Source organism: Fopius arisanus, unplaced genomic scaffold (assembly GCF_000806365.1).
Source record: "Fopius arisanus strain USDA-PBARC FA_bdor unplaced genomic scaffold, ASM80636v1 scaffold00003, whole genome shotgun sequence".
NCBI classification, from domain to species: domain Eukaryota; kingdom Metazoa; phylum Arthropoda; class Insecta; order Hymenoptera; family Braconidae; genus Fopius; species Fopius arisanus.
Window position 1 is genome coordinate 2,441,086 of NW_011887742.1, and position 24,128 is coordinate 2,465,213.

At 40.0% G+C, this 24,128-nt stretch overlaps 3 protein-coding genes and 1 long non-coding RNA gene across 4 annotated transcripts in view; 2 read left to right on the forward strand and 2 right to left on the reverse strand.

Moving 5' to 3' along the window:
* Nucleotides 1-275: 275 nt before the first annotated feature.
* On the forward strand, nt 276-18,414 carry LOC105270561 (putative oxidoreductase GLYR1 homolog). Its single transcript, XM_011311593.1, has 10 exons — nt 276-384; nt 470-506; nt 1,201-1,289; nt 1,363-1,489; nt 1,609-1,710; nt 1,796-1,987; nt 2,914-3,087; nt 15,378-15,488; nt 15,576-16,020; nt 16,112-18,414. Exons 1-10 carry the CDS (start codon nt 350-352, stop codon nt 16,309-16,311), a joined length of 1,512 nt encoding a protein of 503 aa, XP_011309895.1. The 5' UTR covers nt 276-349; the 3' UTR covers nt 16,312-18,414.
* On the reverse strand, nt 3,204-8,551 carry LOC105270552 (leucine-rich repeat and immunoglobulin-like domain-containing nogo receptor-interacting protein 3). The gene is made up of 3 exons (XM_011311583.1): nt 6,389-8,551; nt 6,001-6,271; nt 3,204-5,801 (listed from the first exon to the last, which is right to left on the reverse strand). Exons 1-3 carry the CDS (start codon nt 8,140-8,142, stop codon nt 5,163-5,165), a joined length of 2,664 nt encoding a protein of 887 aa, XP_011309885.1. The 5' UTR covers nt 8,143-8,551; the 3' UTR covers nt 3,204-5,162.
* LOC105270547 (uncharacterized) lies at nt 10,001-12,719 on the reverse strand. Its single transcript, XR_892564.1, has 3 exons — nt 12,554-12,719; nt 12,221-12,455; nt 10,001-10,212 (listed from the first exon to the last, which is right to left on the reverse strand). It is a non-coding gene; the product is annotated as an uncharacterized lncRNA (long non-coding RNA).
* A 2,929-nt stretch (nt 18,415-21,343) lies between the features above and the next one.
* Nucleotides 21,344-24,128, forward strand: part of lilli (lilliputian) — a 60,313-nt gene continuing 57,528 nt past the window's right edge. Inside the window, exon 1 of the mRNA XM_011311603.1 lies at nt 21,344-22,268. Within this exon, the coding sequence (XP_011309905.1) occupies nt 22,207-22,268 (62 nt within the window). The 5' untranslated portion in view covers nt 21,344-22,206. The remainder of the gene's footprint in view (nt 22,269-24,128) is intronic.

The following is a 24,128-nucleotide window of genomic DNA, read 5'->3' on the forward strand; positions in this document are numbered from 1 at the left end:
ACGGTGAGAAAGCGAAAGCTCTAGTGTCACGGAGTTCAAAGCGCCAGCGGAAGTGCTTTTTCTCCCCGAGAAAAACAATCAGATAAATCTCACGAAGAGCCCGGAAAAGTGATCGGAAAAAAATAGTACGACGGTGCCCAATAATTTTCATGGTGATTCATCAATTCGCGGTGGATCCTCACTCGAATCATTTGATGTTTTATTTGTTTAAAATTTAATTTGACTGACGTAGTAAACGGTGGGGTGGAGATGCAGTGGTTTGGATGACGGCGTGATACACAAACGACGCTATACGGTTTCTCCAGTCAGTCGCTTGGCGAACGCTCGTGCGGAAACATCTGCTGTCAACATGTCCGAGACGTACAAAGTTGGAGATCTCGTATGGTGTGTATAAACCCGAGTACAAGCGTGATTCAATTATCCAATAATAGCCAGTGAAATTAATTGATATATTTATTTGGAATTTCAGGGCGAAGATGAAGGGATTCTCGCCGTGGCCCGGCCGGGTAAGTCTGTAATCTCATTCCTTTGGCTCGTTAACGGTTTTCCCCACTGTTGTATTTCAAGCGAGCACTGCTGCCTCGCGCCACGCATCAATTTCCCCTCCCGCCATGTCACTTTTGGCGGGACTATTTTCCCTCGGTTTTCACCGAGGGATTCCGAGTTTTCGGAGAGCTTTTTTTTTGTCGGCAATGGATTTCGGCGTTGTTTTCACTTTCACTTGACGAGTGAAGGTAACTACCCCCGTCACACCCCGGTCTTTTCGAATTCAAATTGGCGCGCACTTACCAGGGAATAACCTACAATTGAAATTAATCCAGAATAAGTTCAATTAATAAATGCATCTCTGAGTTGCAAGCAATTGGAGAAATAGAGAAGACGTTTTCCCCATGCTTTGGAGTTTTTATTTTCTTTAGAGACAGTTTTCGAATGAATTTATGACATGATTTCGTTGTCATCGTTTTGAGGGCCTGTTGCGTTTGGTATTTATTTTGATTTACGATGGAAACACGAATGAATTTTTTTGGTTGAATTAATTAATTAATTTGAAACGAACTTTTGAATAAAAATATTGAGAACATTCGACAGTAGATAATTTCCCGCCTTTTCCCAGACGCCAGCAATCAGTTATAATTAGTCGAATGAAATACGAATTATTCAAGACCCCTCACAAAACTGATTGTATGTTTATATCTGAAGGTGTCAAACCCGTCCAAGGACTTAAAGAAGCCCGCGCACAATAAGAAATCAGCAATCTATTGCATATTCTTCTTCGGCACGAATAATTAGTGAGTATCCTATTCAGTAATATCTGAATAAAACTAGGGTAGAATGAATTTGAAAAATTCTCTGGTTCTCTAGTGGTTGGATCGAGGAGTCGAATATCAAGCCTTATCGAGAGTTCAAGGAGACTTTCATCAAGCTAAACAAAAGTGGGACTTTCAAAGATGCTGTTGAGGCCATCGAGGAGTTCATTGCTAAAGGACAGGTAATCACTGATCCATAAACAATGATTTTCCTCCATTCAACAAATTTTTTCGTTCTTTTCCTTCATAAATCTCAAAATTTCATTGATTATTCAAGCCATGAATTTAATCCCTCTCTCAGGTGTTTGAGGATGGTTTGGACCCAGACTCTCTTTTTGACAGACTGAAGGAAGAGAGTATAAATGTTGAGAAGAAGAGTCCAAAGATTACGAAGCCGCGAAAGGTCAGTAGAAACACCTGAAAAATCATTGAATTTATGTGGAAATCCTTGAATTTCCTGATAAATCTTTTGTTACATTAATCATCAGGAAACACCCAAGGCAAAGAGGATTGACACGAGTGTGGAGCGTCGTCCAGCGAAAAAGCAACGACGTGAGTCGAGCGCTAGCAACAGCAATCGCGTTGGCAGTGCAAGTCCAGCATTGAACCACTCTTCATTATCGCCACCGAGAAAATCAACCTCAACTTTACTTGACAGACCCGCTAACATTGCCAGACCAGTAAGCAAAGTTGAATTTCAATTTTATTTCTAGCTGATTTTATTGATTGATCTTAAATCTATCACCGAGTTGAGAGGATAGTATAGGCCAGCTTTCTTCGTATCATCCCATCATTATTTTATTTATTGATTGATCACACTTGAGAGTATTTATCCCTGTTGGCAAAATGAGAATACTCAAATCGTTGGTAGATAATTATTAGTGTACTATCATGCTTTACTTGTTCTTCTCTCCATGCTTTCAAATTTTTCAATTATTACGTTGGAATATCAGGTGAACTGTCAAACAATGATTTTTTTTTTCTGGATTTTTCTATAACCATTACTCAGATTTTAATAATAGATAATGATTTTTGAGAGAATAACTGAAAATCACTCTGAATTTCATGGAATCGCTTTTCGGGGCACAATAATGCTTGACGATTATCTCAGAAACCGGAGCAGTGGTTCTCAATTGGGAGACCAGTGCGCATGTCCCCCTCGAGTGTACCCAACTACCCGCGTATATCTCAAATAATATTGACTCTTGCTAGTTCATTGGTCTTCTCGGATTATTTTCTTTATTTTTTATTATTATTTCGGTTTCAATTTTCGTCACTATTTCTCCATCAAAATTTACGATCGAACACCAAGTGGACTTTGACGAGCCGAAATTTTTGATAATTAATTTCTCATCTGGATATTAATCAGGAGAGTGTAACAAGTGGATTTATCTAATAGGCAAGCTTTCAAGGAATATCTCTGAATTTACGAGAGATAGCGATATTTTTGTAGCTCTCGTTGCATTGCCCAAAAGAGGCCTCGCGAAAAATTTCGCTATCTATTTGAGATTCAAAGATAATACTCAAAAACTCGACTAGGGTACAAATCGACTGTTTACATTTACCTCCTCGCTATTGCAATAAAGAATGACATTTTTCTCGTAAGGTAACACCACCCCTGGACGTAGAGACTCTCTCGCAGACCCTGAAAGAAAAGAACATTCTCCCCTCAAATCTGAAATTTGGTTTCCTCGGTCTCGGTATCATGGGCAGTGGAATCGTGAAAAATCTCATCAACAGTGGACACAGCGTCATCGTCTGGAACAGAACTCAAGAGAAGGTATGTACTGAACAATCTCGACTCTCTCATTGTTTTTATTCCATGTCAATGGATAGACCACGATTTCTCCTCCCCCATTTTTTTCATTACGCGATGAAAATAATTATTGATACCAGTGAAAAAATAATCCGATAATTTATTGCAACGGTTACAGCGAGGTTACAGCTATGACTTTATTTATATTTACAATAATTCAATGAATTATTTACAATACCCTTAGAATAAAACTATCGTCAAATTCGTTGACAAGTCACAGTCAATTTGTCGTAATATTCGACAAGTAGTTTTCCCTCATTTAATAACAACTGATTTATCGTCAAATGCAATGCCAATCGGATTCCGGAGAAGTGAGGGAAGACAATATCGCCAGTATGGCGGAGCCACTCTTCACTCTGTCATACTCGTTACACCGATTACGTAATAACACGAAGAGACGTACTCAACCTGTTAGTTAACGTCACCCATGACGCTCTCTCTCTCTCTCTCTCTCTCCCCATACTAATTAACTATTACCAGGATTTATCTATTTGATCCATTCAAATATATTACCAATTCGATTTTTCATCGATGAAGAGCATCAACAGAGATATCTTTGGTTGAAAATAACGTGCAATTGGCTCTAAATTTAAGTACTTCGCAATAATAGTTTATTAAAAGATTTCAGTTCATCTAAATTCAATACGATAACTCTTTTAAAATGGAACAAAAATTATATTGTCTAGGCTCCAGGGTCGTGGACGATCCCCTGAATTAATTTTACTTCTATCTGTCTGTGTAACCAATTCGCCCCTAATTATTAATACCATCAGACAAATGATGTATAAAAATATTCCCTCCGAAGAAAGCTTGAGAACTGACTTCCGGGAATGGAGGGTATGAACTCGAAACCCCCAAAATTTTCAATTCATCAATCAGGAATCGACTTGTCCATCGACATTTCAAGGAGTTGTTCATTTCCAGTAATTCACACTCTAGAATTTTTCTTCGTGCATCTCAACAGAAAATTCCGGGATAACTTAATCTCCTTCATATTACTTTTAATAATATCATTTGAATGAGTAGTGCTGCCATGTCTTTTCTCGTTTTAAAAAAGAACAGGAAAGCCTACACTAACGAGCATCATTTTGTAATTAGTAACCTATTAATTATTGGCAATTATTGTAAAATCCTTAACCGGTCAAGGACGGGACCCTTTTGACACTAATACGATGCACTGACTTTCAATAACCCAGTAGCTTAGAAAGATGAAAAGTGGAAATAATCGAGGCGAAGTTATCGGTCTTTACACGAGTGTTTGTACCAATTTGACAAGTTTTATATTTCTGGAAATATTAATCTTTGAAAATAGACATAGATTTACACGTGGCTGCATAGGTGGTATAAGACACCGCGTTTGCAGGGTAAAAAAGAGGCCACGAATCCGTCAGAATGAATGAAAAGCTCAACGAAATATCAACCCTCGGAAGACGTTCTCAGATCGATTGCGCGATTACCTGTAGCCCAGCGAGAATTGATCTAGTTCTATCTAAAACCCGGCAATTGGCAATTTTAAGTTCACATACACACTAGTACGTACCAACCGAACGTCTTTCATCCATGATATATCAACTCTTTGTTGGCAATCGAACGAGTGATCACAACTCATTACATCAATCATCCCTCCTATTTGAATAGCTTCATTAAATGAATAATAAAATGATATTCTGTGAGCAGTCTCATTAAAGTGAGACTGTCTGAGGAATAAACAAAACTATTCAACTCTGCCAAATGTAACAGCAACTGAAACCTAGTTCACCTAGTCACTGAATTTTTCAAGAGGCGTACCCAGGTCCAAAAAAATATTCAAAAGCCATAAACTCCCCAACTCCCGCAAAGCAAAACCACAGTCTCGTGTAATCCTGGCACACATCGGTTTATTCAATCTCAAAATTCTTCACCCAATCCCCCACACCCCCCCGAGAACATCATGGAAGGCACATTCGCCACGCCGAGCGAATCCATTACTCAAAATAATAGCACCTCATCGTCCCCAATCACAGTATTGATAATAAAACCTTACGTATCACACATTGAGTCTATAACTGAGTTTCACGTGGCAATTCAGGCATGCTTGTCGAAGGCCCAAGTAGTCCCAATATCTCCGGTGTGCTGGCCTGTTCTCTGGCAATGAACTCAGCACTTGTGCCGCGATAAACAGGTGTATCGCCCTCCAATCCCTGAACCACTGTGTTATCACTGAATTCATCCCGCTTGAAAAAATTCAAATTTCCTCTGAAGTGTTGGAGAGGTGGTGGTGGCCCATCCTCGATGTAATTAATGTGTACTCCGTCGATGAAGCCAGGCCCATGTGGACTGGCAGCTGAAAACTCGGTTGGCGTGTAATACTCACTATTGAGATCCTCATTACTCGCACAAGCATCTAATCTATCCAATTTACTCTTAAAATAGGCCTCCATCTCTGGCCCACCGTTTATATCTTTTCCATCGAAAACACATGAATCACTTCTGCCGCACGATCCACTCCTACAATTATCGAAATACAAATTTGGCAAATTCTCCAGTACTTTGTTCAGCGTCTGCTGCTGATACTTGTAGCTCTCTCGTAATCGTAACACTTGATGGGCGCTGAATTTACGAATTTTATTCCGCTGAAATACGTAGTTCTCACGCACCCAGTTGAGCTGACCAGTTGAATAATCACGTACACGTTTCACCTGTTTGGAAAGATCATTCGCAATCTTGTGCATTCATTTTTCGTCATACAAAGATGAATAAATGATTAGCGAAGTGTGTAAAGTGATAAAATTTATCATTTTTTAAGCTCAATTGGTAGGAATTTTAACAAAAAATTGGAATTCTCTCACTTTGCCACTTGGCTGCTGACATTATATGTTGGAGATTTAATGACGTTACCTGATCGTAGTATTGATCCCTGAGGGTCGTGAGGTGGCTCGTACCGTAGTCTCTGATGTCCCTGATATGGCGCATCTGTCCCTCGTAGCTGTCTCTTATCCACTCTACCTGCTGGGCACAATTGTCCTTGATCCTGTGAACTTGCTGAGTGTAGTTCTCTCGGAGACGCTCAAGCTGCTGGCTCTTGTACTGCTCAATGTTGTCAAGCATCTGATATATTTGCTTGGCACGGCGGGTTGTACCCCGTCTGCAGCACGAGCACCAGCCGCATCTGATAGCAATTATAACAAGGCCATTTAGCTAATAGACTTGACCAGAGAACAAACCGAATTGTTCCCTTATTTGTTGATGAGGTTTTAATGGTTCGAGAAGACACTGATGTACTTACCGACTGAATACGTAACGCAGAAACTGTACAAACAGGGTTAGCAATAGGAAGATAACAGTACAGGCACCACCGACTACTATACTGAATATTTTAATTTCATAATACGTTATTGGATTCATCTTGAGGTAAACGAAGGTAGTCATGTTGGCAATTGGGTTGACAGCGAAACACTTGTATCGTCCGACATCCTGTCTGAGTAAATTTGTTATGAGGAGGGAGCCATTCTCCATCAGTCTGACATGTCCACTATTCCCCAAATTTGTGGTGTCGTGAACCCCGTGATGGCTCGGATGATCGTGAAAAGCATCTGGAAATGATGGGTCTGGATTCCAGTGGAATATCTCCAATTGGGGGGTGACCCAGGTGAGGGAGGGCGCTGGATTACCATTGAACTCGCACTCGAGGAGTACTGAGCTGTTCAAACGATGCTGTGTCTCAGTATTTGTGGCGTGTGTTAGAAATGGGGCTGTGCAGTTTAAATAACGCAGAGCCTGAATAGTATCCACTGTTTCAGTCTGTCCGCAACTCAATCCTGACTCGAAGGCTGTCCTGTGGGCATGACTCTTTGCCCACTTGACGAACCAGAACATTCGGCAATCGCACGCCCAGGGATTACCCTCAAGGTGGAGATGCTCGAGGCGCTTCAGGTGTGCTAGGGATGCTGGTAGAAATGTCAGATCATTGCTACGGAGATTAAGATTACGAAGGTGAGAGAGATGATTGAGGGTTTTGGATTCTAATCCACGGAGTGGACTGTTGGATATCGTGAGGTTCTCGAGGTTGGAGAGGCCGATTAAATCGTCATTCCTAAGTAGTTCGATTCTAGTCTGATCTAGGATCAGTGAGCGCAGCTCTGGTACTGGTGTCCAGAGGTCTTTCGGTAGTCTCATTAGTCTCGTACGTCCCAGATTGATGGACAGGAGGCTATTGAGACCCTGGAATGCTGTATTTGATAGATTCACTATGGGATTGCCTGATACGTCCAAGTACTCAAGTCGTGATAATTCGGCGAAAAAACTTCTTGGAAGTATCTCAATGTCATTGCTCGACATGTCTAGATGCTGGAGATTAGTCAGTCCTGACAACAAACGGCTAGGCAACTTGGTGAGACGATTGGAGGACAATTGGAGAACGAGCAGTTGACGATTCGGCTTGAACGTATGGTCTGGCAATGACACGATACGATTACCAGTGAGGTCGAGATTGATGAGGGATTTAACAACGATGAATCCCTGATAGGGAAGCACTGATATCTGATTGTGCGCCAGGAGGAGTGTCTCTAAGGAGTCAAGCCCCTGGAGGGCAGATCTTGGGAGTGTTGTCAATGAATTGGCCGTTAGATTGAGATATCGCAGACGGTGCAGGGGGGCTAATACATCCTCTGGTAATGATGCAATACGATTGTCACCTAGATCCAGGTGGTCTAGCAACGGAGTTGATAAGAAAACACCTGGCTCTAGTCGTTCTATTCCACTCGAACACCAGACTAGCCTCTCTAGTGAATCGGATGACTCGAGAGCAGTGACTGGCAATTGTGCAGCTCTGACGTTGATTAGAACAACGTTTATAGCACTCTGGGGAAGACCCAGGCCTAAAAAGCTCCTTCCCCAGCACGAAAAATTGTCGCCGTCGCACTGACATCCCGCTGGACACTCGATAATCTCGGTATTGAGAGCTGGAATTATTATAACGAGTAGTATCACCAGCATCGGTGCCAGTTGACAATATCTCTGAATTGACACCCGGATTATCATCACTGGTGGCTGCTAATTGATATCGTTGTGATGATCTTGAGCCACCTCCCATCTCCTGAGGAGGCCCGTTTCAACAGCCTGATTACCTCGCTTCACTTAACAATCACCCTTAACACCAGGCGCTAACTGTCTTTTCACTGGATTTTCAACAATGGAAATTACGAGAACGATTGGGACACGACGTTTAACCGTTCGCCGAGTGGCCAAACACTCTCTTTGTCAACGTATTGACGAATTCATTGGTCGATTCTGATATCATTGCTGGGGAGGGGGGGAAAAATGGGATATTATATTCGAATTCTCCCGGTTGTGAGAGTTATCGGTGGTGGGTGCCGTGTCACATGACACAAGAGCGGTTTTAACTGAAATGAGGTGATTAGGTTCACATGGCGAACCACTGCGCGTACCAGACAAAAACCGACTGGCTCATGTCGAGGTTCGAGGTGCCTCGTGGCCTACCAGTGCTTCACATTATCTGGCAACGTTGGAACGTTGGAAGCTTCTCAGGGGACGAATGCGCATGGCAACCCTGCCCAATGTCTCTCTTCTCCCCCTGTTTTTGCTCTCCACAACCCAAACTGAGGGGAATATGCGCAACACACTATTCAGTTCACAATGCCTGTTCCAGACTTCCATTCTCCCCCATCTTCTCTTTTCTATCTTCTTTGTCCCACCCAAAAACTCCAGGATACCCCTACAACTCGCTCAATTTCCACTCATCTCGCTCTCCGCAACAGCTCCTCATATTTTCTATCGTCTTCAATATTTTCAGTTCATTGAGAAATTTGTTTCAATTTTTTCAACTCATTTGGCTAACATATAAATTTTTCTTAAGAATTTTTCGCGATGTGCTAGGACCTTTTCAACAGCTGTGAGGCAAAGGATAGATTTTGCTTCTGAATGGAGGCTTTGTGATCGACCAAATTTAAGTTTCATATTTTTTGTCGTATATCAACTCAGTATAATTGGAGGGGTTTGCAAAATAAAAAGAATTTTTTAAAAATTCTCTTCTCCTATCACATCTACTTTTATTCTCCCATCCACTTAAACTGCACCATTGCATAGGTTTCGATAATTTGACCCGAAAAACGAGCGAATCTTGATAATTTTTATGTCCATTACCCCAGTCTCCTCTTTTTTAGTGTTTCATTACAGCTATTTATACTCAGGCGAAGTGATAAATGAAGTCAAGTAAACTTAGCTCTTAGCCTAAATATTCAGTGAGAATTTCACCACAGGAAAAATCGACTTAAATCGTTTTATCAATTGTCACGTGTCGCGAATTTATTATAGAGAATATGAGCAATTGAGACCACGCGTTTCCAGTCCATGGGAAAGGTCAGCTTTGAACTTCTTATTATCTCGTGTAAATAACTATTGCGAGGTAAACATGGTTCGATTTAATCCGAGGGTTGTGGTTTTGAGTTGAGGTTTTGTTTATATCGAATCACGAGACAGAACGCGCGCTCCGCCCCCCGCCCGTTCATTCCGTTGTGTTGATGATGACTAGCCCATTGACCAATGAGAAATGAATTTTATTTGGCCAATGAGACATAGGGTTACGCGTGAAAAGTCCTAATCTCTCTCTCGACAACTTTGTTTTGGTGTATTATCTTTTATTGATAGGATCCTTCAGCTACAGAAAGCTTGAATTGAGGGTATATATTCTGGCCTTGGCTCGATCTACACGAATGTGGATTTGCGAGATATTCGTTGCGACCTAATAATTATATTTTCAAAATTTCCAAAAAAAAATGTACAGGAAACTCAATGGGAAAATTATTGGGTACATGATTCAGAGACAAGTTTTATTTTAATGTAACTTTAATTTAATGATTTCCAAGAGGAAAATATTCTCTTCAAGTAATAAAATTAGCGAACTCATTGATAATTGTTTCCCCGTTCTGCATGCTTCAGGTATTTTCCTGTTTAGTAAACGAATCGCCATTGAAGAATCCATAAAAACTCTCGTAACAATCCCCAGTCACGAATACTCATTATTTCATTTTTAATTACGGACATCCATCAATGTTTCCAATTTCTCCGGGTATTAACAACACATTGCGCCTTCTGAAAGCAGTTGATCATTTAGCATATGCAGCTAAGTCTCGAGCATTGTGTGAAGAATTTATTATTCGATATCAACCGTGAAACAAAAACCTCATGTTTGTTTAAACGAATGATTATCGTCTTGTTATCGCATACGTAGCAGCCATGCCACCACGATAATAACATGCACACCAACTGCACCAACTACTCAAGTACTCGCTTTACCACTTATCTCACCTCGCTAATCCTGTTTTTATTTCTCTCGTTAAATATCTTCTTCCGTGTATTCTCGAGGATTTACCTTCGGAAGAGGTCAGTCCGGCGCATAAGAAATCATTTTCTTTGTAAAAAGAGATAGTAAAAAAGTAATGGGCACGGATTGCAGAATAAATCTTGAATGGACTGTCAGAAAATGGCTCTTGAATTTTCATGTGAAAAACACATGAAATACCTCTGACAATGGAAGGTATTTCCAAGTGCTGATAAAGTTCAGACTAGCTGAGAACATTTATTCCATTTGTTGGGTGATGGTTATAAATTGCGATTGGGGTGGTAGGTCATTGGAGGACCTTTGGGAGAAACTTGAGCCGTCGTAGGCGAAAAGTTTGCCGGGTATTTTATCGGGAAGCTAGTCGGAAGTGTTTCAATTCCCCAACCCACTATCGCTCGACTTGATACGCTGGGTCACGTCTCGAATATTGACGCAGCTTCGGTTGGTCATGATCAGGGAAATGGTACATGTGCATCCGAATAATCAGCTCCATCGCGATGAATGAATGCATCCACTCGATCGTCCTCATCCAAAATATTCAAATATATTCACAAGTATTTCCCGAAAATTTCCTCGCATTTTCACAACATTTTTCTCAGGGACATCGCCAATTCTAATTAATAACCATTAATGAATGGTTTCCATTTGCATCTGTCTTCCATTTGCAGACGTTTAAAAATAATCAACCATGTCTATTTGCATCGGCGAGTATTGGCCGAGTATGAAAATTCTGGTAGAGTGAAATAAATAGAGAGGGGGGAATAAAGGGGTGTCTCGGTGATGAGCAGTTGCCTCGGGATCAGCTGGGCTGTGCGCAGCGTTGCCATCCAGTTACTGAGAGCATCCAACACCGATCAATATTCCTCGGCACTGGCAACGTCGAGCCTCAGGGCATCAAATCAACGTTTCCTATACTCCTACACTACCAATACCAATACCAATCTTCACCTCCCTCCTATTTCTTGTCCTCCTCACAACGACTACTTTTTCCCCCGCAACTTCTCTCCCAGTGCTTTATTCCCACTCACCAGCCATATGTTCCTTCGCCATTCACACTTTATCTATTACAACGAATTTATTTATTAAACCTTTTGTGTCGACTACAACATAGTCTCTTCAACATATTCCGGTACACTTGGTACGCTTGGTCGGATAGTTTAATATAATTTGGCTATTGTCATTTTACTCCTGCTCTGAAATTTATAGTCAACTTCACGGGAAATTGTATATATTTTTTTCTTAACAGCGGAGAATCTAGTTCACGGGGAAGCGATCGCATTTCCGGGGGCTCACAAGGGGAACGTGTGGGTGGGGTGAAATGGGGAGGGATTATGTGAATACATGAGTTTGTACGCTCGTCTGACACAATCTCCCAGGTCGGGCACAATGTGGATTAATATGAAACACTTTCAGAAGGCAAACTCAGCAATTTTTTATCACGATAAAATTGTCTTGTCCGTGTTTTCTATATGATCACCGTCTTGAATTTCGGTAGTATTTCTATTTCCATGCTTTTATTCTCATTTGTTTGGTGATTCCCGACAGTTGAGTAAATGGAGGGAACATGAAAAATAGAGGCTCATTCCGTCGTCATGCGAGATAGTAAATCAATAAGTTCTCCTGTTTGTTTCAGTTTTATGGAAAAGTTTCAGTTTACGGGTGAATGAAGAAGGGCTCGAGGGGCAAATATTGATCATCCTTTCGTTTGAATTTTCTCATCAAAAGAATTTGATAAACAGATGGGAAAATTGGAATTACCTGTAACACCTTTTAAATTTCACTCCTCCTCGGACACAGAAATATTCCAATGAATTAGTATCAATACTCTCGTAATTAGTGAAGCCATACTACAGGGAATTGTTGGAGAGAAATGAGTATTAGTCAGGTGAATTCCGAGGTGAAATTCCCGCGGTTACACGAAGGTCGCGAGAGTCGCACGCTATTGGTTGTAACACCTGGCGATGAATTCCCTTCTCCCTTGATATCGATTCATCTGCGTATCAGAAATAAGACGAGGGTAAGCTCAGTGAGTTTATTAATTACGGGGTGATAATTGATAAAAAACATTGGTCGAACGGTCCACCACTATACCTCCCTGAAAAACTGTTTTAATTAACCAAAGGTATCGACTTGAATTAATTAAGAAATACGGAATAACAACACGAATCACTTGAAATTAGTTCAAAGAACTTTTCGTCACAGTAGAGTTCTCCGTAAATACTCGAGACTCGGGCTGATGTAGCCGGTTTATGAGAGTGTGTGGGTATGCTGAATATAAATTCACCCGGGCATTAACCCATGACAATGAAAGATGAATAAAAAAAGGTGGAGGTAGTGTTGGTGTTGGTGTTGGACTTCCGGTGGATATAGAATGCTCGTTCGATGAAAATAGTTATGATATTCAGTTGAAGACTTTTTTTTTCTAATACCGTAAAGGGGATCGAATATTTCTCTTCCGGTGCAGGTTTTATCAGCTAAACGCCCACTATTCGTGGTGATAAGAAGACACTCAATATGACATTTCACAATTTCACGTGGGCCTCGTGTCGAAATTTCCCGGTGGGGTTTCTCCATTGGGCGTAACTTTCACTTGTGAAGAATCGATGAAATTTAATTCCAACTGATTATGTAATTGGTCTATAGAATATTAATTCATTAATTATTCGTCCAGAGAAATCCATTCAATGCATTAACTTTATTGAAGAAAGAATTATCCTTTCACAGTAAATTGTGAATTATTGAGTGAGGGATAAAATGTGACGTTGCAAGTTATTATCCATAGAAAAACCTACGTATTTTCTATTTTTGTTGTATTGTCCTTCTTCCTATATTCAGCCGGATGAACTTTTATCTCAAATTATCAAGATGTGATTTTTCGTTCTAAATAAGGCTTATTGGAGAAAACCTGTTGTTCTCCCCTGATGTGGGATTCAAACTGTAAATTCAGGGGAAAGTAAAGGAAGACTTTTGTTGATTCCCATGTAGGACAATTGTTTCGTCAAGAACCCCATGGAACTCCCCAGTACCATTTCGAAATATTAATTAGAAAAAAACGAGATAGGAGAAAAATTGAAGAAAATTTTGTAAGTTGAGATTACCAATGTCAATGGAAGATTTTGAAGAGTGAAGAGTTCAAGGCCGTGGGTCAGGGATTCCACGTGTCGTTAGGGCGCATGTGCACAAGGTGTTCTACATTTTTTTGATATCTGGTCTCTTCCGGTTCTCCCAAGAACTCCAGAAAATTGTGGACAATGGTGAGAATCCCAACTCTCCGTCGAAGGTTTAAAATCACTCGGAGAAACTGTGGACATTACCCATGGTATTGACCTAGGTATTTGTCAAACCCTCGTCCGGTGTGACGTAGAAGTATAGTCTTGGCTCTTCCTTGGTCGGAGTAAAGCTAATGGTTAATTGAAAGGCAGGTTGAGGCAAACCGGTGCGGTCTGTTAGCTCTTAGCCCCCGGTAGTTCTTAAGAGCGTTGTTATTTCCACATAGAAAGGAAACTTCGCCCGGCAACTGCCGATGTGGCAACTGCGCCTGGTATCCAACACCCGTCCAAATACCTCCGTGTGCATCCGTCTAGAGGATAAACCCGTCGGCGTTTACCACTAAACATGGAAATCCTGCCTTTCTTTTTTTTTTCTTTGTTTTTTTTTCATCCACTTCTCATTTCTCGTTTCGCCAATTCTTATCTGTATCGGGTGATTGCTGGTGCCAGCCACTACCAATTCATTTTTCATAAATCCCTTGCGATAACAGAACATTGAACTTGTCGTTTTCTACATTTTGTACTCCATGAATTATTATAATTATTATAATACATGGGATATTATGGGTCTATAACAAAGTGCTCGTAGCTTTCGTGGATAAATTGTCAATGAAATTATCCAGTTCTGGAGGTATTAATCCAGAGAATTTTATTACTTTTGATACTCGTTTTCAATTAAGATAAGCACGCCACGCCTATCTGCGGAACTTTGCAAATGCTATTCACAGTGAAATGCATCGCATTGTTGAATATGGCATGTCTCTATTTATTCATGAAGGTAATGTTTTTTCTTCCATGAAAGTAGAGTGGAGCTCGTTACTGCAGTCAATTCGCGAATTATTGAGCGACAAAAGACGATTTTTTTTTCGCGTCGAAGATCGCGTCGGAACAGCTGAACCTTGAGGGAATGCCATCAACAATTCCGTGTGGCCCATCCAATTAGTCGAGAATTCATTCATCATCTGAATGATCAGTGCAATTATAGTTGGTGGATGTAAACCCAAGAGTCTCGTACGCTCGTTTATCACCGAAACATTCCAATTTCCGTTTCTGGGAGTGGCCCTGGGTGAAAGATAAAACAGTAGTTTTGCGATTGCATAATGCTACATCGTAATAGAAGTTGAGAATGAGTTTTAGGGATAACATTGATGGAAATTTGTGGAGGGATTTGGCGTTAGAATGAGGCGTCTGTTTCATGGCGTCGGTGTGTTCGAGAACCTTCGAGAGCATTTTCAGGGTTCGGGAAGTATTGTTGGGTATATACCTGATTGCATCGATGCATTGGAGACATTGACATGTATCTGCTATTTGTGTTGTAAATTTTTTTGGAAAATATGGGCGATGGATGGGAGGGACTGGGACGTTGGATGATGGCGTCGGTTGATGATGTGGCGAAAGCGTCCATGAGGCGTCGGTCGTCCTACGTGATGGCTTCGTTGAAGTCAATGGCGTGGAGCTTCCTCCAAGAACGCCATCTGTTTGTTGCTTTCAATAACCATCTTGAATTTCTTTCCTAGCCGACAGATGACGGACGCTGTCTCTGGGCGGCGGGAAGAAATTAAAAATTTTTTGAGAGACAAACTAGTCGGAAAATAATTCTCAATTCTTCAATAAATAATTATTGATGAATGTCATTTGTGTTTTAGTGTCAGGACTTTGTCAAAGCCGGTGCGGAACAGGGACTTACACCATCGGATGTTGTTCTAGCAGCGGATATTACGTTCTCGTGTGTTGCAGATCCTCAAGCTGCTAAAGACGTAAGAATATTTTATCAAAATCTTGATAAATTTGGAGAGTCCATGAATTTGAATGAGTGAGCATTGAGAATGTATCATTATTTACAGATGGTATTTGGAAATTGTGGAGTCCTGACAGAAATATCCCCGGACAAGGGCTACGTTGAGATGACGGGAATTGATGCTGAAACATCCCAGGACATCGCCGAGGCGATAAATACGAAAGGAGGACGGTACCTGGAGGCTCAAGTCCAAGGGAGTAAAACTCATGCCCAGGAGGGTACTCTGGTTATTTTAGCAGCTGGTGATAGATCATTATTTGACGAGTGCCAATCTTGTTTCGAGGCTATGGGAAAAAATAGTTTTTACCTCGGGGAAGTCGGCAATGCCTCCAAGATGAATCTTGTTCTTCAGTTGATGGCTGGAGTAACGCTTGCTGGACTTGCCGAGAGCATGGCACTTGCTGATCGCGCTGGACTCCAGCAGAAGGATGTCCTCGAGGTGTTGGAACTCACCTCATTGGCATGTCCAGCCATTTTGGACAAAGGGAGAGGTAAATAAATATATTTATATTTATGGAAAATGAATTTTTATCTTGGTGGGTGAGTAATGAGAATAATTACAATGATTTTTTTTTATTGCAGCAATAATCGAAGGTGGTTTTCCAACGCAATTACCCCTTCAACACATGCAGAAGGACTTGAGATTGTCCCTGGGTATGTCAGACCAGCTCGAGCAACCTTTACCCCTGGCAGCAGCAGCCAATGAAGTTTACAAACATGCTAAACGCCTGGGCTATGGGGAACACGATGCATCAGCTGTTTATATACGAGCCAGGTTCTAACCAGGGCTATTATTCATCGGGGCTATTTGCTATAACCGTATTTATTGCAATACCCAAATGTTCCTCCCCCCAGAGGCAGATTGACATGTTATGAAAAAAATATTTCATTACCAATAAAAAAAAGTTTTTAATAACTTTAGAACGATTATTTGAAGATGATTACGTGAGAAATTCAATATGCGCAATTGCCAAAGTCTTTGGAGACTGCTTCGGGGGCTTGTCGCACTGGGGAAAATTTGTAACATTCGCGCATTCATCACTTTCACGGATTTCTTTAATAGTAGATTTTCCTAATGAACTTCATTTTTTTTTGTTAGTAAATATATAGTATTCGATGGATTTGTAGAATGAAATTGCGAACGATCGGAGTTGAGGCCAATTATAATATTTAGGGAATTTTATCCGTTAGTTTTTTTTTTTAAGAATTACAGGGTCTTTCCTGAAGGGGTTTTCTAGATCTCACGAGTGCAGCCTATCATTGTAGACAGTTTTCTTTATTTGACATTTGTGGAATTGATTTGATCTGCAAATTGTTGACTTAAATTATCATGAAGAACATTTTTTTTTTTTTATACATATATTGCTACAATAATTGACGTGAAATTATGGGAATTTTTGAGAATGTGCCTTAGGATGTCACTCGATCGAGGAAAACAATTTGTAAATTCATCGAAAGTTATTTGAATAGCATTTTTTTTATGAAGCAGTCATTGTTTCACAATGTTAATTTTTCTGTGGAATCTGAATATTTTGTTTGGGGGGTCAGAATGACGAGGTTGATTTATCTGGTGCAATGACTTGTTTAATTACGACAACGGGACCAGATTGTGTATTTTTTGGGGCCGATACAGATACGTCAGACGAGGAATTATGGAACAAATGGTATTTCAATGAAATACGGAACAAATACAGTAATTGCATTACAATTAACGACGTTAAGAATATTCGTGATGACCTCGAGAATTTTGTTTATGGATTTAAATGATTTGATAAGACCTGTAATTGACTTTTTATTAGCATAATTGATGAAATAATAAAGGAATAATAATGAAAATGATATTTTTGATGTGTTGATGATTATGGAATTGAGGCAATAATGATTTTAAGTGCTAAATTTGAACTCAGTTAAGAAAACCCGATCGTTGGCTAATTTCTCGACAAAAAAACTTGATAAATTCGAGCCACTGTTGTGAGAGGAGATCAATTCGAAAGTTACTTGTATTTTTTTCCCCCCCTATTTCTTTCTATAATTTCTCCAATAATACTGTTGGCGTGTCGGGATAACGCTCGAGATTCGATTTTTCTGAGGAATTTGTGTGGCTCTGAATCAAAAGCGGGCACCTCTCACCGGAACAATAGGAGGAAAAGGTTTTCTTGAAAAAGTCTACAATAAAAGTCTAGATCAATATCGGAAGGTGAAAACCTGTTTTCGATTTGAATGAGTGTAATTCCAGTTAAATGGAATAGTTTCCAATGCTTTTGAATTGCCACTGAAACGCAATTGTCTCCTACAGTATATTATAAAATTGGTTTAATCTAATTTCTCACACCATTTAATTTTTCCGTCGTTGAATGGATTTAATTGGTGTTCTTTAATTGGGTGGTCCACGCCTGACCATTGACGAGTCGTATGTAATTTAAAATTATTCGTACCTCCTTCAGTGGCAAATGAAGGTCGCGACTCGTAGACTCACTCGTAAAGATAAAAAATATATAAAAATAATTCATAATGAGATCAGCAGAAACAATTGTAAAGCTGTTGAACTATGAAACAGTAAATAACTGAGGAAAAAGGAAATAATTATTGTAATTGATGACAAAGGCGAGAGATATATATATTATAAGGTGATAAAATTCGTGGGATATCATAGGTGTGTGTGGAATGAATGAAATGGTTCAGAAATAATTTTTTTTAAATTATGAGACTGCAGATGACACAGTGGAATGACCATCGAGGGAAGATTATTACTGTTTTTTGAGAGGAGATGAAATAATCATCTCCTCTGGGTTGGTGATGACAGCTTTGAAGTATGAATTGAAAAGTCTATTAAGGGGTTCCTCGCTTCAGTTCTATATTTACAATAAAGGATTTTTTTAAGTGTAGAAATGTCTATTAAATTTAGATAATTACAACTTGTGCAAGATTTTTTTATTCCTCATGGTTTTGTGTGCGAATTTTTCAAATATAATTCAATCAAGAAATTTTGTCTTTTTTTCTTTGACAAAATACCTCTTCAATTGTATTATGATTGATTTCCAGCGCTAAAGCGCTAATTCTCCATGAACGTGCGAAACTGCCCACGTCAGGGACCTAGTATGAAATTCAACAAGACAGAGTACCAAAACAAACGAAGGGCCAATGAAGAAGTTTGGGTTAGAGGAGCGGCGGGGGTGGGGGTGGGGGTGGGGCTTGGATGTAGCAAGTAGCAAGTAGGAGTGGAGTAGTGGGAGTAACCCAAGTGGACACAACAGAATCACGAGGGACACCGATACCGTACCCCGCGCGCCTGTTGACAGTTTGTTGTCGGATAAGCCTCCGCACCATTCCGTGAATCTTGCAAATCAGCTTCCATATCGTACACTCCAGTCACGCCAAAAATCTGGTAATTACATTAATAAATTTGCCACTATTGTATCCTCACCGAGTTTATTCAGGTATGAGTTCAATTGGAATAGCCGAAACTGGCACAAACCGCTAAACTCCACCGAACAATTGAAACTCAGAGTTTTCAGCTCCTTCAGTGAATCTCGGCTGATTTAAAAACTCAAAATAGAACATGGAGAAATAATGGAATTTTTCGGGCCCAGGGGGGGGATTGTCGAAAAAAGTGTGAGAGAAGGCGTGGAAGAAGGGGAAATTAAAAAGTCGAGAGAAGGCGAATAGGCCGACTGAATTCCGGAGCGTTTTCTTTGGAAGTGGAACGACTTACGGTACCATTATTTTCCAGGCGATTCGAGTGCGTTTGAGGTTTCCCACTATCGGCGGTTGTGCCGCTGCTCCCCCTCCGTTCTTTCTATTTATTTCATTTTGCTGGTATTTTAATATATTTTTTTTCCTATGTCGGTTTTGAGGCGCCCCTGGGACATGAACATTGGGATATTGTGCGTGTGAGATACGCAATATTAACGTATGTGAGGAGTGGTGGGGCGGCGAATGTTGCGAGAGGTTTGGTGGGGAGAGGAGAAATGAAAAATAAATGAAGAGAAAAAGAGAGGAGTGAAGTGAAGTAAAGTGATGTGAAGTGGGAGAGGTGGTACGGTGCCCTCCCGTCTCAATCCCGCTCAAGCTAACGTCCTTGACGAGACTCAATGCTCTTACTTTCTCACTTTTCACCCGCTTCTAAATCTCTTCATCGTGTGTCGCTAAATTATTTTTCATCACATTTCTCAGGGCCTCTCTTTTCACTTGCCACTCACCTCACCACTCATCTTCCGGACTTTTGCGGTCTTTAGACATTCGGTAAGCACATTATCCTTGTTTTTCATTCACTTCTCCCATAGATGATAACAATTCAGATACACACGTATCTATTCCGCTTCTACATTTAACATGTATATTTTTTTTGTTTTTTTATTTTTTTATTTTGATTTACAATGTCAAACAAAACTTCAGTGAAGACTTGCCACTTGGCAGTTTATTTATTTTTCCCGTACTTAAATCTGATGCACGCGGCAAAATTTTTTTAAACACAACATCTCAATATTAACGTAAACTTTAAACAATGAGAACAGACGTCAACTCCTTTTTAAGTAATAAATGAGTATATAATGATGAGTAAACATGATGGCTCCCTTTCCTAAAAAATAGTAAGGAAAAAATAGTATGGAAAATTCAGCGTGACATTTAAAAGTAATTAGGCACATCCACGTGCTCATAATTCCCTCTTTCTTCACATGACCCAGTTAAAGAAACGGAAAGCCGAATTTTCCCTTCGAGCTCGTGATTAGGAGCATTTTTGTAATTCGTTTGGGGCGCAGGGTTAATGACCCTAGGGGAGATATTTTGAAAATCGTACAGAGAAAAATGAGTGCCGAAAATAGGCATTCAAGTCTTTGTTCAGGGAGTAGAAAAAATGTCGAGCGAAAATAAAATTCGTATTGTCGCAGACATTGAGTCGGCCATTGAACATAAATATTATCTGATTATTAATGCATTATCACCTTCTCATTCTATAATCCCTAATCACTCTTCAATATTACTCGTAAATGAGGTTGAGCGAATATCTCTGTCTCTTTTCGACTGGAATTATTGACAATATTTCCGGATTATTCTGGTTTTCCGCTTTATATCGTCAATAAGTTGAACAAAGGAAACGTTATCTCCAGCAATTCCAACAATTCATCATTTGAAATATTGTCGCAATGTGAATATTCATGTGGTCATTAAGACTCGAAAACATTAGATAAATTCAGGACAGCCTCGGAATTACACCTCTATAATCATGAAATCCGGCTCTCCCGCTTGGGGATTTACTAAAGCCCACGTGTCCACCTAAGGGTTAACCATTTACCAATGTCTCTGTTTCATCGTGCAAGGATACTCTTTTTTTCTAATAATTTCCATTCATTATTCCCTCCGATCTCACCTAATCGGCTAATTTCATTGCGATATTAAATACGTCGGAAAGTCTCATTATCCCAGGAATACGAAAATATTCCTGTCTTAATTAATTATAGGATTCAGTTACTTCTGTATGTTCATAGATGTAACTGCCAATTCATTTTTGTTGTGATAATTGATAACATTATTACGTTTTTTTCAAATATAAATTAATTATCGCTAAAAATTTCCATAGACTAAAGTGAAATCTCCCGAAATGGCGAATTATCCTGTTCTGCCACTTGAATAATGAATTATAATTACAATTCACTCCTCTGACATTTGATCTCAAAGTGGTTTAGTCGTTGCGCCACTAGTCATTCAACATTCGCTGTATCCAACCGATAAAAAATTTAAAAAAATACCTGATCAATCAAATAGGTCTTATCTGAATATACCACTTGGTTACTGATATCGATATTCGGAAACACTTTATTTCAATAGAATATGCAGCGCTCTCAGACACTCCTTCATGTTCAATTTTCATATTCATCGGTGTTGATTTTTTAAAAAATGAAGCTGGTATTTACCAGACAGATGGGTTTTAATGGCGGAGTGAGTTTTTGTTGAGAGATAAAATTTTTCGACAAAATGAGACTTATCAAAAAGTAAATGAATGGATATTTTGTGAAAATAAAATGTACAAGGAACTGGTATAGAGTAGCAGTAGACTGTAGAGGCGGCAGGGGCGAGGGAGGGAGAGGGGATAGGGGATAAAGGGAAGGGGATATGAACTGGCGGCCATGTTTGAGTGTAGCGATCGCACGTGTTTGACGGAAGAATCCGGGATCGGACTGTCAGTCGTCGGTGAGAGGTGTTGAGTGGCGCTGTGCGTTATAACATACAAAACTAAAATATCTCTCAAACGAAAATAATTGGCCTTCTCTCCAGGTTACCCATAGAAGAACCATCGACAAGGATCAGGAGAAAATTTAATCGGTGTGGATTTAAAGTGATTGAATGTCAACGGGTCGATTTAAATCCACAAGTTGATGGGACTCGATCAGCTGTTTTAAAATAGTTGGATTGTTTGGAGTTTTGGATTCACAATGGAATAGGTGTGAACGTTGGAATAAATAGTAGAAAATAATCGTGATAATCAGTGATTTTGTGGAGACTGTGTAAGAGTGAGATACGGGTAAACAGATGGGATATGTGCGCAATGGTGAATTATTGGAACGGGTGAATTGAGAACCCCCGAGTGTTGAGGATCGCGCGAGAAGCCAGTGATGCAGTGCTGTAGTGCTAGTGCCAAGTGCCTTGTGCCAAACGTTTGGATTACTTGAAGAAGGGAAATGCCGTCCTCCGGGGGTTATTATGATGATAGGAACCCGCTTCTCAAGGGCACCTTATCGAGGTAAGTCCATGTCTCTTGGTCTTCCACTCTAGGTGGAGTTAATCCGTTTTGCTCAATGACATGTCGACGGATGACGGTTGACGCTGATGCAAGCGGGATAGAGGAGTCCGGGTCGACCAGTCACTAGGCCACTGTGTCGACATTCATTGTATTTTCTCGTATTTTCTTTGATTCCGCTTGTCTAGTCTTTTATCGCCATTGTTGAGGGCTTTTTCCCGCCCATCACGTGTCTCGGTTTTCCCTCCCTTTGCATAACCCCATTATTTCTGGCCAAATTTAACATCGGATTTTCTCCAATCTTCAATAACTGACAATTGAGAAAAATAGAGACTGCAATGTCTCTCTACACTATTTTATAGTGGGGAAATTTCATTTCCTTTGAGTCGATTTGGAGTTTTTAACGCCTCGGGGACAGATTTTGGACTTTAACCATCGATCAATTTTCTTGACTGGGGACTTGTCAAGGTCAGAACAGTCGAATATCCTCATTTTTTAAATAATTTTCGATGTGTATTTCTTTAAACACATCGTCTGATGACGAAATATAGAAAGTTTAAGGATCTTCAATTTTTGACTGACTTCAACACTTTCAGTTGTTGCTGGTTGAAATGGCGGAAATTACACAATATTTATGAATTATTGAAATACTTAGCGCTATTTGGTTTCATTGATTTGGCGAGACTACTTTCTTCTCCGGTGTTTTCTTTTTTTATTGGGTCGCGCGACCTTTCTGGTCTTTAGAAAATGACGGATCAATTTGGTGAATGTTCGCTTGCTCTATACATCTATGGTGAATAAAAAGGAAACATCTTCGTAGTCTTTAGTATCTTCCATCAGTTAGTATCTTCAATCACGGTTTTGTCCTGATGATGTTCAATGCTAATGTGGGACAGGGTCGAGTGCAAAAATCACACATCCAGGGACAGGTTTTTACTCGGATTCACACAACAACGCGCATCACAATATTTCCATTGTTCCACTCTATTAATAACGAATTAACGAGTTGTGAACATGCAATCGATTTTGTCCGGATTGGACTGCTAATTCCAGCGACTTCATTACACGAAATTCCTCTGGTTCATGTGGTATTGTTCACTCATAACAAAACACGGAATTCAGTTTGCATTCCGGACATTTGACGGCAAATTCACTGGTAAACAATTTCGGTTTTGTTTATCGAGTGGTGGGATATTTAATGCCCGGAATGATTGGAATCTCCGGATTTTCAGGGCATTCATCCATTCGTTCACAACAAAATAAAATGTAAACATTCGTTGTGAATAGGAAAAAAATTCTTAGAATGGAGAGGTCGTAGAATTGAAGAGTTGTTCGTGATAGTAAATATTTTTCTCTCAGTTTGCCCACGAAATATTTCATATACGAAAAAAAAAAAAAAAATAGCCGCCGGTTCATTTTGAGTAATGGCATAATGGCAGTTGGAATTAAACTCTCGACTGAGAGGAGGAAAAAAAGTAAAAAGAGAATAATAGGAATAAAGACGGGAGACATTCTGTTGGGTTAACGAGGCCTACAGATTTGTCGAGAATATTTCTCTCCCGGAGAATGTGTATTCCGTCCCCATGTGCTATCAGAGGGGTGATCTACCCCCTCGTCATTATCGTAAATGCAACTGGAAGAAAAATCGACGAGTCTGAAGAGGAAAAGGGGGAAGGTACAAAAGGGAGTCACGTCCCTTTTCTCGCATAATCAATGTTTTTGTGTGGGAGAAATATATAAATAATCGATGGATGAAATTTATTTTCGCACCGCTTATCGAATGAGTTCATGCGGGCAGCTCGACCTTTTTACTCCAATTCTCGCTTTTATTTTTTAACGAATGTATCCTCGAGATACCTAAGT

Excerpts from the sequence above, each read along its gene's own strand:
- LOC105270561 (XM_011311593.1), top strand. The coding sequence starts at position 350 with ATGTCCGAGACGTACAAAGTTGGAGATCTCGTATG. Across the intron at positions 385-469 it reads AAAGTTGGAGATCTCGTATG|GGCGAAGATGAAGGGATTCT; the intron begins GTGTGTATAAAC and ends TTGGAATTTCAG. Across the intron at positions 1,290-1,362 it reads TTCTTCGGCACGAATAATTA|TGGTTGGATCGAGGAGTCGA; the intron begins GTGAGTATCCTA and ends CTGGTTCTCTAG.
- LOC105270552 (XM_011311583.1), bottom strand. The coding sequence starts at position 8,142 with ATGATAATCCGGGTGTCAATTCAGAGATATTGTCAACTGGCACCGATG. Across the intron at positions 6,272-6,388 it reads CTGCGTTACGTATTCAGTCG|ATGCGGCTGGTGCTCGTGCT; the intron begins GTAAGTACATCA and ends AATTGCTATCAG. Across the intron at positions 5,802-6,000 it reads GGGATCAATACTACGATCAG|GTGAAACGTGTACGTGATTA; the intron begins GTAACGTCATTA and ends CTTTCCAAACAG.